A 14,230-nucleotide genomic window follows, 5' to 3' on the forward strand; every position below is an offset into this window, starting at 1 on the left:
ATTCCCTATGTCACTGACTTTTTCTTTCTTGTTGGTCATCTTTGTCAGCCAACCGAACTTTATTTCTGATCTTGAGTTAATCTCCTTTATGTGTTGTCGTTTCTTTATTAAGTTTTTTGTGGATTGGGAGCGCTTGCCTGGTTCGTGTCTTGGCGCTTTACCTCCAACTTCGATAGCTGTTTCAGAGATCAGTCTATTTACTGTTTCATTAATACCCTCGATGCCAGTATTGTCCTCTTCTCATAAACCTGCGTATCTGTTTTCAGTCGTAATCATAAAACGTTCGGATTTTAGTCTCACTGCGACTAGGTTTGGTTGTCTTTCCGTAGGTAATCTTGCTCGAGATCCCCTCAAATTAAGCGCTATTTTTGTCGTCACTAACCTATGGCCACTGCATTTTACCTTGCTTATGACTTGAACATCCTGTACTACGGCTGGGTTGCCGCACATAATAAAATCTACTTCGTTCATGGTTTGTTCGTGAGGTCTTTTCCATGTCCACGTGTTATTTCTACGATTTCGGAACAAGGTGTTCATTATGTTGAGCCTATTCTGCTCTGCGAGTTTTACTAACATCTCTCCTCTGTTATTTTTACAACCAATACCATATTTACAAACTGCTTGTTCCCCTTGTCTGTTTTCTTCCTATGCTTGCATTGAAATCTCCCATTATTATGGTGTACGGGTAACGTTCTTTTCTTATTGCCAGTTCGATGTCCTCGTATAGTTGCTGTACTTCGTCGCCATGACTGGACGTTGGAGCGTACACCTGTACTAATTTCAGTTTGTATCTCCTGTTTACTTTGATCCCGAGGCTCGCTACCCTTTCATTGATACTGTAGTCGGATACAGCCTAAGAAGTCCGGAGAGGTCCCGCCCAGACGACCGAAGCGCGGCAGCCGATCGTCTCCGCGACTAAAGAAACAGTTCTCATTCACTCTAGGATGTTCTTTGAAGGCGGGGTCACAGGCCGTCCGGGTCATGACGTCACTATGAAATGCGTGCTCATTGGTGCAGGCTCGTGTGCATCCGCCTTTGAGGAGAAAATGCCGCTGACTTCTAAAGTTCTATCCGACTATAGAGAACTATTCAGTGTTGCCTGCAAGGTATTGTGAATTAGAAATGCCACGCCACATTCTTTCTTGCCAGGAAGTGCGAGTTCCTAACTCATGACAGAACGAACAAAGTATAGAACACTATGACGAAGAAATACATAAACTGAATCGCAAATATTTCTATCGTGCTGATTTCACGGATCGTAGAGAATTAAGAAGCACTGCGTAGTAGGGTTGAAATCTGGGACAGTTGGTACATAAAGCCCAATGAACCAGTCAAAAGAACAAAGGAGAAAAGAGAGAAGTGGCACACACAGTGACAAGAGTATCAACTGCGCTTTATTAGCAAACATCATCTTACAGGAAAACCGTGGGCGCATGCTTTTACTTCACTTCACTTTATTACCTTAAAGACCCCTTGATAGGGGTATTACATAAGGGGTGGGAATACATTAGTACATAATGTGCATGATGCATAACTGAACACACACAAAAAAAAGAAAAATACATGCGCTAAAGTGCATTGCATAACACTGAATTGGACAGCATGTGCTCTCCAAACAGCAACAAAAAAAGTCCTAATTGAAAACCGACATGCTAATGACAAGGTGACAGGAACCCACTTTTCTTCTGCATCAAATGAATAAATTTGCTGACACAATTATCACCCTGCATGTTCATACGATATGCTTCCAGAATTTCGCGTACAACTTTGCCCCCGCCTCTGCCAAGGATATTGACCTTATATAATAGCGGAACACATCAACAGCTCCGGCAATGCCGGTGGAGATTAGCCCTGTCTGAAGTGTTCAAATAGTTGTGGTGCTCGAGCATCCTATTGCCACGCGCACTTCTTTTTATACCTTTATGTAACCAGTCCGTTACACGTATAACCACTGCCTTGCGCAAACCGCACCCGAGTGTCTTCGAGCCTTCTAGATTATTTTAGAATCTTCCGTTAAGACTGTGCGCGGCACGTGAACAATAGAGTAGTATATTCTGGAACTAACCCGGCCACCAATTTTAACGCTGGAATCTTCGGCGCCATAGGTATAAAACGCGGACGCACTTTACTGCTGGTCAGATGACCGACGGCCGATGCTCTATTCGCCACTATCTGTGTTGTGCATGTATTGCTTGCACTTTACCTTTTCATTTCCTGGGCACAAGTTTTCCGAATGTAGAGTTTTATTGTCAACACGCCGACTGATGCCTTTTTCAACGTCCCAAACACGTGACATCTGGTGAAGGTGCTGCATGGTTCATGATCCGGACGCTCCCGCGAAGCGCCGACCCAATCCTAAGCCCAGAAGAAGGCGACGCTAAAGACGATCTAAAAAGACGGGGCGTGCAAACACGGACACGAGAAAGAAGTCAGGGCACCATAAACGCCTGTCTTTTGATGCGAAGATACTAAGGCGGAGCTGAATCCGGTGGTGGTGGTGTGCGGCGTGACCACCCTTACTGCGCATGCGCATACCCTCTCCACACACCTCCTCTCCACTCCCCCTTTCCACTCTTCCTCTGAAACGCGGGCTAGACATGCCGAAATTCTCTCTTGCGCAACGCCGCGATGAGCTCGAGCGCATGCGCGTCCCCTCCGCTTCTCTCTCCTCTCCCACGCTGCCCCCCTCTCGCCCGCCTGTCGACCGCGTTCCCCGCTCGCCTGTGAGCATTAAAGGGCCCCTCACCAGGTTTGACAATTTTGAGCTAACGAGCGCAATGCATACATTGGGCGTTCACGATCACGTCTGCCAAAATTTGCAACGCTACGCGCCGCGGAAATGGGTCAAATTTCAAGGTGAACGCTGCTTGCCCTTCCTCTCGCGGGCGCGCGCTTTAGAGAATGAGGGATGACGTACATGAGAAAATGGCCCTACGTAGATGGTAGTGCTGTGACGTCGCTCCTCTACGTAGACGACTGTGCTCTGACGTCGCCAACAGTAGCACGTGACACTGCGATAGTTATTTGACACGACATGTGTAGTTTGTATAATTTGTTACTTGAATATATTAATGAAACTTGAGAGAAATAATGAGACACACAAAGGGAATGTGTGCGTCTTTTTCATTTTTTTTTGTGAATTGCAGCGAGATGCGGGGGTAATGTGCCTACCTTTCCCATGCGTTCGTGTCCCCGCGGTTAGCGCATCGAGCAGGCGCCAGCCCTGGAAAGGAGAATAATGTTCAGGCGCGTTCGAGCACTCATTATGCTCATTTATTCTACTGCGTCCAAGTAAACGTTAATGCGGCACTGGCGCATGATACCGCCACTCTCGTGCCCGTACAAATGTCTCAACTTTCATGCCCGTCCCGCAGAAACAGGCAGTACACCAAAGAGAACGCCGACAAAACGCCCACGGCCGCTACATAAAAAAAAAGGCAGCGGCCGTGCAACGCCGCTCGCGTGCTAGGGCTGGCTCGGGTACGTCTTGCGCACGTGACCATGCATGCGCATGACGTGTTCATGCGTATGTGTCAAGTGAAGAGGGCAGGGAAGGGATTTGGCTTGCTAAGGCTACACGGGGCGAGTGGCAAGGGTTTGAAACTCGCCTCCTCGCATCATGGTTTCGCGCCGCTACAAATTATTGTTTTTCTCAGCTCGTAATGAACCGATTTGAAAAATTCTTGCGGCATACTGCTCTTCATTCGGCACACAACAACTTCCAGCGTCTAACTAAAATTTGCTATGTGGCCTGGTGAGGGGCCCTTTAACGGCCAGGCTAGATGGAAGATACGACGCGCGTAGCGTCCCTCTTCGCGTTCCACGACGCCAGGTCGGTAGCATGCCCAACGAACGCTAACGGAACACGATCGTCCAAGTGCTCCGGCTTCGCATCGCCTCATGGTCCCCTTTAGCGGGAGATGGTGTAATTTTTTTTAGAATGAATACCTACCAACTAGCTCAGCTCCCTGTTATTCTGAGCTAAAGACAACCCTGATCGTCAAAATAGCCGCAGGCAGAAGGGACTACAGCCAGAGTACGGGCTGCTTCCCGAATACATTAGGCAGCCCAAGACTGTCACATCCACCGCAGAGACGCTGAAAGCACCTGCGCCGCCTACAATGGTTGCCATGCATCAGCCCAGAGAGCCGCCGACGTTTCGGAGGTCACCATGTGAGGATCCGGAAAGCTGAGTGGAGGCATATGACCGGGTGGCTACGTTCAGCAACTGAAACTGTGACGAGAAGCTTCGCCACGTCTATTTCGCCCTTGAAGATGGTGCAAGGTCTTGGTTCGAGAACCGAGAGCCCACGCTAACAGCTTTGGACCTCCTCCGCACCACATTCCTCGGCACGTTTACAAACGTCATACCCAAAGAAAGGGCGGAAACCATGTTGGAGACCCGTGTGCAGCTCCCGAAAGAGAATGTCAGGCTGTACACCGAAGAGAGGACTCGCCTATTTCGCCACGCCGACCCCGCCATGTCCGTGGAAAAAAAAAGGTTCGCTTAGTGATGCGCCGAGTGGAGGAAGAACTTTTCGCCGGACTTGTGCGCAACCCGCCCAAGACGGTCTCGGGGTTTCTTTCGGAAGCAACTGCGATCGAAAAGGAGTGCGTACCAGGCACTACAAGCGCCGCATCCTCACGAGGACTCAACTCAAGGAAGTTCAGGCGCTGCAGGCCGATCACCTGCGCGAGACAATCAGAACGATCGTGCGCGAGGAGCTGCTGGAATTGTCGCCATCCTCGCAGGATGGCGACACACTAACACACTAACATTACTAACGAACTGTCCGGATATGGTCTCGGATTTATCGTACCTACCTGGTCTAGGTGACCATTTAGCCCTCGCCTTTGAGTTAAAGTATTGCCAGCCTCCAAAACGCAAAATCAAAAAGAGCCTCCGTAATTACAACAAAGCCAACTTTGAGGCTATTATTCATGAGCTGTCTAGCTTTTTAGACGTTTTCTTAGAAGGTTTTGAAAGTCGAACAACAGAATCTAACTGGAACATGTTCGCATCGAAAATTCATGACCTAATTGACAGACACGTTCCTATGCGCATTATTTCCTCCCATTCCAAAGCACCTTGGTATAACTCGCACATAAAACGGCTTTGTAACAGAAAAAAAAAACGATTCTTCCGTTCGACCAAGCACTCTCCCTCCGAAAAGCGGTGGGACGCATACAAGAAGGCGAACAATGCTTGCGTTTCTGCGCTAAAGACAGCCCGCAATAATTTTCTACAAGTCACCTTGCCTACTATGCTCTGTAATGACCCGAAAAAAGTTCTTGCGGACGATAAACCCCGATCGAGACAGCGAAATCGTACTCCAAGATTCTTCTGGGGTAACGATTCCGGTTGCCGACTGTCCTACTGTTTTAAACGAAGTATTTTGTCTTAACTTTGTTAGGTCATTGTGTGCGACATTTCCCGAGGTGCACTGTTTTAATTCTTTCACTATGGATCCAATCCTGATTAAACCCTATGGCGTAGAAAAAATAATCGAATCTCTGAAAGTGTCTTCAAAACCCGGAATTGATGTCATCAGTGCTAAATTTTTAAAGAATACCAAAGTATATTCCAGTGTTATTCTATCAAAGATATTCCAACAATCTCTTGATGAATCCACACTACCGTCCGATTGGTAAATTGGAAAGGTGGTTCCTGTGCATAAATCTGGAAGTACAAATTCTCCTTTCAACTACCGACCAATTTCATTAACCAGTATTCCGTGTAAAATTCTTGAACATGTCCTTTACACTAACATTGTAAAGTTCCTTGATGCAAACTCATTTTTTTTCAAATGCTCAGCATGGCTTCCGCAAATCCCTGCCTTGTGAAACACAGCTAGCTTTATTTACTCATAAACTACACACTATCATTGGTCGTTGTTCCACTGCCGATTGTATTTTTCTTGATTTTGCAAAAGCTTTTTGAAAAGTTTGCGACAATTTGCTTCTCGTGAAATTAAGGAAATTAAACAAAGACGCCAAACTATTTGCTTGGATTGAACATTTTCTAAATGGTCGCTCGCAACATGTGTCTTCTAACAACCTTAATTCCCAGTTGAGTCCCGTCCATTCTGGCGTACCCCAAAGTTGTGTACTTGGCCCCCTCCTTTTTCTCATTTATATTATTGACTTGCCTGAACGCGTTACATCTAACATTCACTTATTTGCCGACGACTGTGTAGTATATCGAGAAATTGCTGACCCAATGACGTAACAATTCTTCAGAATGACCTCAACTCTTTATCTGACTGGTGTAAAGCCTGGCTAATGAAACTGAACACTACTAAATGTAAAGTGTTACGTGTTTCCCGCACATCTTCCTGCTCCGCTACTTACTTGCTTGAAAACTCTGCCCTTGAATCCGTAACGTCCTATCGCTACCTCGGTGTTCACATAACAAGCCATCTTACCCGGTCTCTTCACATTAACCCCTTAACTGCTTTGGACGAGCAGAGCTCGTCCTGCCCAAACTGTCCCCAAACTGCTTTGGACGAGCAGAGCTCGTCCTAGCGGAATAGGTACTCCCCTCTCGCGTTCAGGACAAGAGGCGTGCTTCTACAGCTTAAATTGCATGTAATCCACCAGATGGCAGCATTTACTTGGCAATTTATTTTTCTCCTTCGGAAAGAGCGCGGTTTTTGTATGAAAAGATGGCTTACGGTGGCGGCCACCCATGCATAACTGGCTCGTCGAACACGAAAAAGAGGCTTTTCGTTTTCGTCATCTTCTTCGAGTGATGATCATTTGGATACAGATGTTTATCTTGTGTCCGGAAGTGAAGACAGCGAAGCCGGTGAATTGAGCATCTCCTCCGGTGATGATGAAAACAGCTCGGAAGCGAACATCGCGAGTGCTCGCCAGTGGATCCTGCTTGATGCGGACAATCCTCCTGTGAAGCCTCCTCGCTTTCCATTCTTGGCCATTCCAGGCAAGACTTTCAACTTGTCGTTGCCAGATGACCTTATGGAATATATTCAGCAGTTTCTTCAAGTGTGCTTCGTTTGCTCTCGGAAGCGAGGAGAAAACGGGAAAAAATTGAGAAAGGAAACTCGCTTTTGGTGCAGGAGCTGCAACAGGCCCCCTTGCGTTCTTCTGTGTTTTGATTTGACTAAGTATGTGGTACAAATATTTTTTCAACATCGACAAGCTGCTTTTTAGTACAATCAGATTCGAAATCAGCAATAAAAAAAATAGGCAGTTTTGGTCGGGAAATTTTCAAAAAAATAAAGCACTTAAGGGGTTAACAAAATAATTAGCAATGCTAACCGTTCATTAGGTTACCTCCGACGCAACTTTTCTTCTGCCACTGTCCCCTTAAAACTCCTCCTTTACAAGACTTTAATACGAAGTAAGCTGGAATATGCCGCATCCATTTGGGACCCGTCCACTATCGCACTAACCACTGCTCTTGAGGCGGTCCAAAATAACTCTGTCCGTTTTATCCTTGGAAACTATAGTCGTACCGCAAGCATCACTTCATTGAAAGACTTCTTAGAGCTTCCGTCACTCGCTTGTCGCCGCAAATTCTCCCGCATATGTCTCTTTCACAAAATATACCGCACTCCCACCCTGCGTAACAACCTTATTCTCCCTCCATCATACATCTCCTCTCCTTCTGATCATTCCCAAAAGGTGGGAATCATACGATGCTCAACGCACACATGTAATAAGTCATTCATTCCCCGAACCTCACAGGACTGCAACAGTCTTCCAGGATCAATCACGTTCATTGTTCATCATTCTCATTTTCATAACGTTTTAACCTCAACTGTCCTGTTGTGCAACCAACCAATTATTTAATTGTGTTTCTTTTTGTCAAACCGTCTCTTTTTTTTTTTGCGACATAGACGTGCTCTTAAGGCATAATATTTGTGCTTGCTTGGTTACGACTCGTACTGTTACTTATATTTTTAGCTAACATTGTATTTATAGAACAACGTTTGTATTATGTTTTTTGTACCACTCCCCTCTATAATGCCTCTGGCCCTTAGGGTAATTCCAACAAATAAATAAATAAAGTGGGTTGCTGACGTCGTATGCCAGGAAATCAAGCAATCACTGGGAACACTTCTGCGAATGAAGCCTGAGCCACAAGTAATCAGCCATGCTGCCGCAGTCCTCCGCAACGCTCCTCCACGTCCGCGTCAGGACGCTGCACTTCTGTCGTCAGCCGCTGTCGCCGACGCCATATTGCCCGCCTGTGGGTCAGCGCTACGCTCCGAGGAAGGCCGACGTCTGGCGCACACCGGACCACCACCGGCTCTCCAACCACTGCGGCGAAGCCAGCGACGCCTACCGCCGCTGCCACTACCGACAGATGGAGCTACGCGGTTTCGCCGTCAACGTGCCGTATCCACAGCGGGGTGAACGATTACGCGACATCGCCGAGTCGCCGACTACCTCGCAGTAACGCAGTGGACACCCAGACGACCTTCCCGTTCACCATCGCCACGCCGGTAATATCGCCGCAGCGCCTGCAGTACACCGTCCTTGCTCGGGGCCGATCCCCGAGCCGTTATCTCGAAAACTAAGGGCAGCAACTGATGGAGGCGTGGTTGTTATGCTACGGAATGCCGAAGATCCTCCGCCGCCGCCAACAACGACTACGGAATCAACAGGTACGAGTTCACCGCCTACCAGACAGCGCCTTTATGAGAGCACTTCTCCGCCAAAACAAGTCCTGGCGACCCGAAGTAGCAGCATTGCAACAAGTCGACGCAGAAGTGATCCGATGCCACGACCAACCTGTAACGCAAGACCACGAAACACCAATCTCAACGTGCTGCCACAACGTCAGCGCTCTAGTCGACACTGTAGCCGACTACTCCGTCGCCAGTGTCCCGTTCGCCGCCAAGCTGTACGTAGGCCATGCCAGATATTGCGCAAGAGTAACACCTAAATATTTAAATTCATTAGCATGAAGTAATAAATTACCGTCGATACAGTAGTGAAAAGGCATAGCGTTTGCTTTTTTAGTCATATTGCCACGCCCACTTGCTTTATTTTTATGTATTCGGGTTTGACCAGCAAGGGCGGTTATCAACGCTCGACGCTGTCCGCGAAGCAGTGTTCGAGAAGCTTCGCGATTGTAGTAGATCATTTTGTTAAGATTGCGCGCCGCACGCGAATGTTCCAGCTTTGTCGAGAGATAGCGCCTGTATAAAAGCCGACGCACTTGACCGCTTGATGATGATGATTTAGTGTACTTTATTTTCATACCCCATAGATTACACCAATGGCTAAATTTTTCTAAGCAACGGCTAATTCTGACTTGATCGTGCGCGCTCGTCGCGGTAGACGAAGTGCGAGGAAAACAGGACACAGTAAACAACACACAGGACAGTCGCTAACTGGGAACTACAGTTTAATGGAAAAAATCTGCATCTTATAGTTGGCAATGACAACACCGATCTGACATCACGTGAACGTCCTCGAAAAAAAAACGAAAACAGAAATAAACAGTCTGTAACCACTTGCGCAAGACCAGAAAAGATGGGTTATCTACAGAACTACGAACCGAAGTTATCTCACATGTTTATTTTGAAGGTAAGCGTATTCCGCTTCTATTAGATGTATCGATGGGTGTCTAACGCACGTGTCTTATTCCTGTTTTATCGAGGCAGCCTTGATAAAAGCATCATTGTTGCCGGACGTTCAATTACAGTAAAGATATCATTGGCATATATAAGAAGTAACACAGGGCCGAGTGTCGAAACGTGGGGAGCACCTGAAAACACTTAGAGTGGACTCGACGTACTGCCATTTAAACGTACCGTTTGTCTTCGATCACTTAAGCATCACTTCACGATTAGCTTAGAAGAACTTCTTGTTGGTGCGAGTTGGTGCATGACGTCAATCAGTTGCTTCTCACGTAAGACTGCTGCGATATCATGAGATTAGCTTATCATGATGCACTTTATAAATTGCCTTTGAAAATCTACACAAATGACGTCAATCAGTTGCTTCTCATGTAAGACTGCTGCGATATCATGAGCAACTTCGATTAATTGTGTAATGGTGGAAAGTCCAGCATGGAAGCTATGCTGAGATGAGTAAAATAAGCTGCTTTGTTCTAGAAATTGTAAAATGTGTTTTGCAGTGATGTGCTCGAAAAATTTACAACTAAGACATGCGAGCGAAATCGGGCGGTAGTTTACAAGTTTGCGATCACCCCTTTTGTAGACCGTTTTAACGTCTGTCCTGCGCCAGTCCAAGGGTAAGGAATGGCGCGTATGTAACGATTTCTCAGACATTACCGTTAGGTAATCGGATATCTATCCAGCATATCGTTTCAGAAATTCAGAACAAATATCGACAGGCCTACTACATTTTTTACACATCTACACTCAGCAGCAGTGCAAACATTCTCGTTTGATTATCCGCTCTTCTATTGCATCACCTACAATATACTCTAAGTGCACACCCACGTTAGTGTTTGTATTGTTAGTAAACGCAGACTGGAAAAAGTTCATAAAATGTTCAGCAATGTTAGCTGTCTTTGTTAAGCTTCCTGTGCCGGTTTCTTCAATTTTATTTCGTCTACTGCTGAGATACCTCCAGAATTTTTGCGGGAAATTTTTTAAGAATCCGGTCTATTTTTTTGTCGAACAACTGCTTTTTAGATAGTTTCAGAGTACGCTGTAATTCTGCGCGAAGTATCGATATTTCCTCAGAGCTTTTTACTTTTGGCGGAGCCACTTTAGCTTTCTTTTCTTGTGAATATTACAGCGGTTAATCGAAATTCAGGGTTGTGTGGATTGTTTCACACGTGATAGAACAAAATATAAATAATATTATCAGACCTATAGTGGTTCCGATTCTGGAGATATTAAGAGCTTTTCATAACGACATTTTGTTTCGGACGAGAACCGGCGCATTCATCAGGTATGGCCCATGACATTTTGCTTCATTTGCAGATCAGTTCCGAGGCCAGGGGCTCCCTGATGGCTGCAAGCTGCAGGACGGTTGCTACGAGGCAGCAACTAGAGATGCCTTCGAGGTTGTTAACAAGCATGACCAACTTGTCCCGCTCTGCGAGTGAGAGGCCCTTGCGATCCTCATATAGTGGTTCCTACTAAGAAACATAAAATATTATAAAGATTTATTGCTCACATGTGCCTAAAGGTGTTTTTAGCGTAGACTACTAATCTGCACTCTAAACCCGATTACATTCATAGAGGTGTTGTCCGGTGTCTCTAACTCGCGCCCTTACACCCCACAAATTGGGTGTAACAAGCAGGGCAACCAAAATGACTTGTTTCTGGGCTAGTTGGTGCGCACATTGCTTAGGTACAGACGGCTGAGGCGCCAAATAGATTTCTTGAAAAAGGGAGAAGCAGAGGAGAAGACAAAAGGCAGCAAACGGCTAGAGAGCTGCTGGAAGCATTCTATATCAGGAAGAAAGGTTCTGGTTGTGTCAGTGACACTTCGATATCTTTATATTCGACAGAAATGCGCTTCCTAGATGCTATGTTGGCTTGACCATGTCGCTGTACGTCTGATGTTCACTATTAACACATGCAGAATGACGGAAAGGTGGACGAGTTGGATAGGGTTCATAGGTTAGGTTCACGTCCTGTCTTTTCTCGTCCTTGTATTCGTTCTAGCGCTGCCCCATACATTCACACATGTGCGGAAGTGTTTTATTTTTACTGTATCTTTCGTAGTCTCTTATTCAACAGTTGGTAGTGCTGGCGCTTCTCTGTCTTCTCTTCTGCTTCTCCCTTTTTACAGAAATGTATTTTGCGCCTCAGCCGTCTGTACCTAAGCAAAGCAGGGCAACACCTATACAATAGGCGTATTTCAAAACTTATACGCAGTGGATGTGAATATTCTTTTGGTAGCAACAGCCTTAGAAAAAAATTCTATAAGTGGAGCGGTACCCCCCTTCCGGATGGCTCCCATTGAAACACTAGAAAGCTTACAATATGGCTGGCCTTTTCAGGGGCGCAGGACCTATCATAGTGGCTCCTGCAACAGTGGGAAATTCCTGGCCCCAGCGCTGCTTTTATGGTGCATATGGAGCACGTCCTATATGGCCCTCACATATGCAATGTAATAGTAACTGCATACAAGGGCATCGTTATGGTCAAAATGTGTTGTGTCACGTACATCATGATATTCACACTGTATCACATAATACAAAATAAAATCGATCTTTATTAAACACAGAGCTCGTACAGGTTTCAGAGAAAAATTCTGTGGTATTCAAAAACCTTTTTTGAGTGCGCAGAGCGACGTCACATATACTGCCAAACAAGGCATTGAGTCAGAAATGAATGACATAACATGGAGCGCTAATGACCATGGTGTGTGTATTATAATATAAAGCAAGGCCCTTATTTGGACGTCATAATAAAGAATTCGTTTTACCATGCAGCAATGCGACACAGACGTATTGTGCAGTGAAGCATACAAATAGCAGTAAGAACAGTAGTGCAGTGCAGCGTGCCTTATTTTTCTAATATACTGAATTACTAATATATCAAACTATGTGGCGATCTTCACATTGATACGCCACAGTATGAATGTCTCGTGACATGCATGATGTACAATATGCCTCACTAGCAATGCTCTAATGAAAAAAATTACTAGGCAGTCTTGAAACTGTATTTTCATTTCTTGTGTGTTTAGACATTCACAGTGACGGAGAAACAGTAATACTGGACTGAAAGCAAGCACCATTACAATGACTTTGAGTACCGTGCGATGAAATTTGTGGCTTGCGCGTTTTTTGTTGCAAACGTTTCTTATTCCTATGGGAAGCATGATACACGCCCCAAGATTCATGTATTTGCGCTAAATATTTTATATCGCCTTACTGACAGGAACGACTTCCGGTTTCGATTTCTGGGCGCCGAGTTGGACAGTGACGTCACTGTGTAAGAAGCTTGAACCCGTGGGCCCACGAAGCTGTTCTGACGCACGCTGTGCTGCGTCGTCTGCTCTCGCACACACCCGAGCAACCGTCCGGTTGCCTTAAAAACTTGTTGAATTTTTCTAATAGAGAATATACGCGTGTACGGAATTTCGGTATACGCGCAGAGATCATTGCAGAGTACCGGGTTACCGGACAATGAAATCGACATGTTCTGAAGCTTCGTACAACCGCAATTATAGGTGCGTTTTTTTGTTTTCGCCGAGGAATTGAGGTGAAAAAATGTTTGAGAAGGCAACTCATTCGGAACTACGTCTCTGCCGAGAAACTGCACCAGCAAACAAGTAGAATACCTTAGATTTCTGCAACAACAATTCTGTGCTTGCTTGGTTCATCTTAGCACCGCCAAGTGGCCTCGCCTATCTGGTCTCACGTTTACGGCTACGGTAACCCGGTGTGCTAAAGCAAAGAAGTTTCTTCGCAGGTTCACGTGACGATGCGGAGTGCATTGCAAAATGCGAGCAAGTTTGGATAATTCGGCAACACGCTAATAAACATTAGTTTAGGTTCGTAGCTGATGCTGTCTTGGTTTACCTGGTGTAGCGGAGCTGTGGGCCACCGCTCATTGCACGTCACTCTAACACGGTCTGACGTCACGAACACTTTCGTTAGACTTCCTACGCCGTGACGTCGGTGTCAGACGCGCTAGCGATAGGTCTCTATCGTGAGAATGAGCACTTAGGCACACTTTGGAAGCGCATCTTCGAAACGGGCGGCGCAAAAACAAGGACAAAGGAAAGACTACACACCACAGAACGCCGCCTGTTTCGAAGATGCATAACCAATTCCAACTTGCCCAGACATCAATTCTTTGGAGGCGAATTAAAATATATTCTAAACGTTTGCTGTGTCTAACACATCGTGCTGAGTGTCCCTGCATACAGCGCAGCCTACAGGATGCTTTTTATAGTCTTGAAATTTAGTGTCACCACCTTTTTAACAGTGCCACTGCGTCCGAACTATGCAGAATACTTTATGTAAAGATGTCAAATATTATGCGCATCATATAATCGAGAACATCATGCCGTGAAACATTACAATTTTGAACAACATGAAACTGACACACCAAAGCAGGGTGAAACAGTAATCAGTTACAACACGCCAATATGAATACACAAGTACCATGTAAGTTTATAAATGGAGAAAAACTGCAGTATTTGCTGCAGTGCAAATAAAGCTGCGCACGTACAACAGCAACACAGTGGGGTGGACTGGTTGATTCGGGTTCATATAGCATGCGACACAGTGGAAAGACAATGGGACGAATGAGTGATGAGA

At 45.8% G+C, this 14,230-nt stretch overlaps 1 protein-coding gene across 1 annotated transcript in view; it reads left to right on the forward strand.

The window, feature by feature from the left end:
• The window catches only part of LOC119395793 (uncharacterized), a 75,143-nt gene that overhangs the window by 5,741 nt on the left and 55,172 nt on the right, over positions 1 to 14,230 (forward strand). The window contains exon 2 of the mRNA XM_037662801.2: positions 10,932 to 11,052. Coding sequence (XP_037518729.1) covers positions 10,932 to 11,052 — 121 coding nt within the window. The remainder of the gene's footprint in view (positions 1 to 10,931; positions 11,053 to 14,230) is intronic.

This window comes from Rhipicephalus sanguineus, chromosome 6 (genome assembly GCF_013339695.2).
Source record: "Rhipicephalus sanguineus isolate Rsan-2018 chromosome 6, BIME_Rsan_1.4, whole genome shotgun sequence".
In the NCBI taxonomy this organism is placed as follows: domain Eukaryota; kingdom Metazoa; phylum Arthropoda; class Arachnida; order Ixodida; family Ixodidae; genus Rhipicephalus; species Rhipicephalus sanguineus.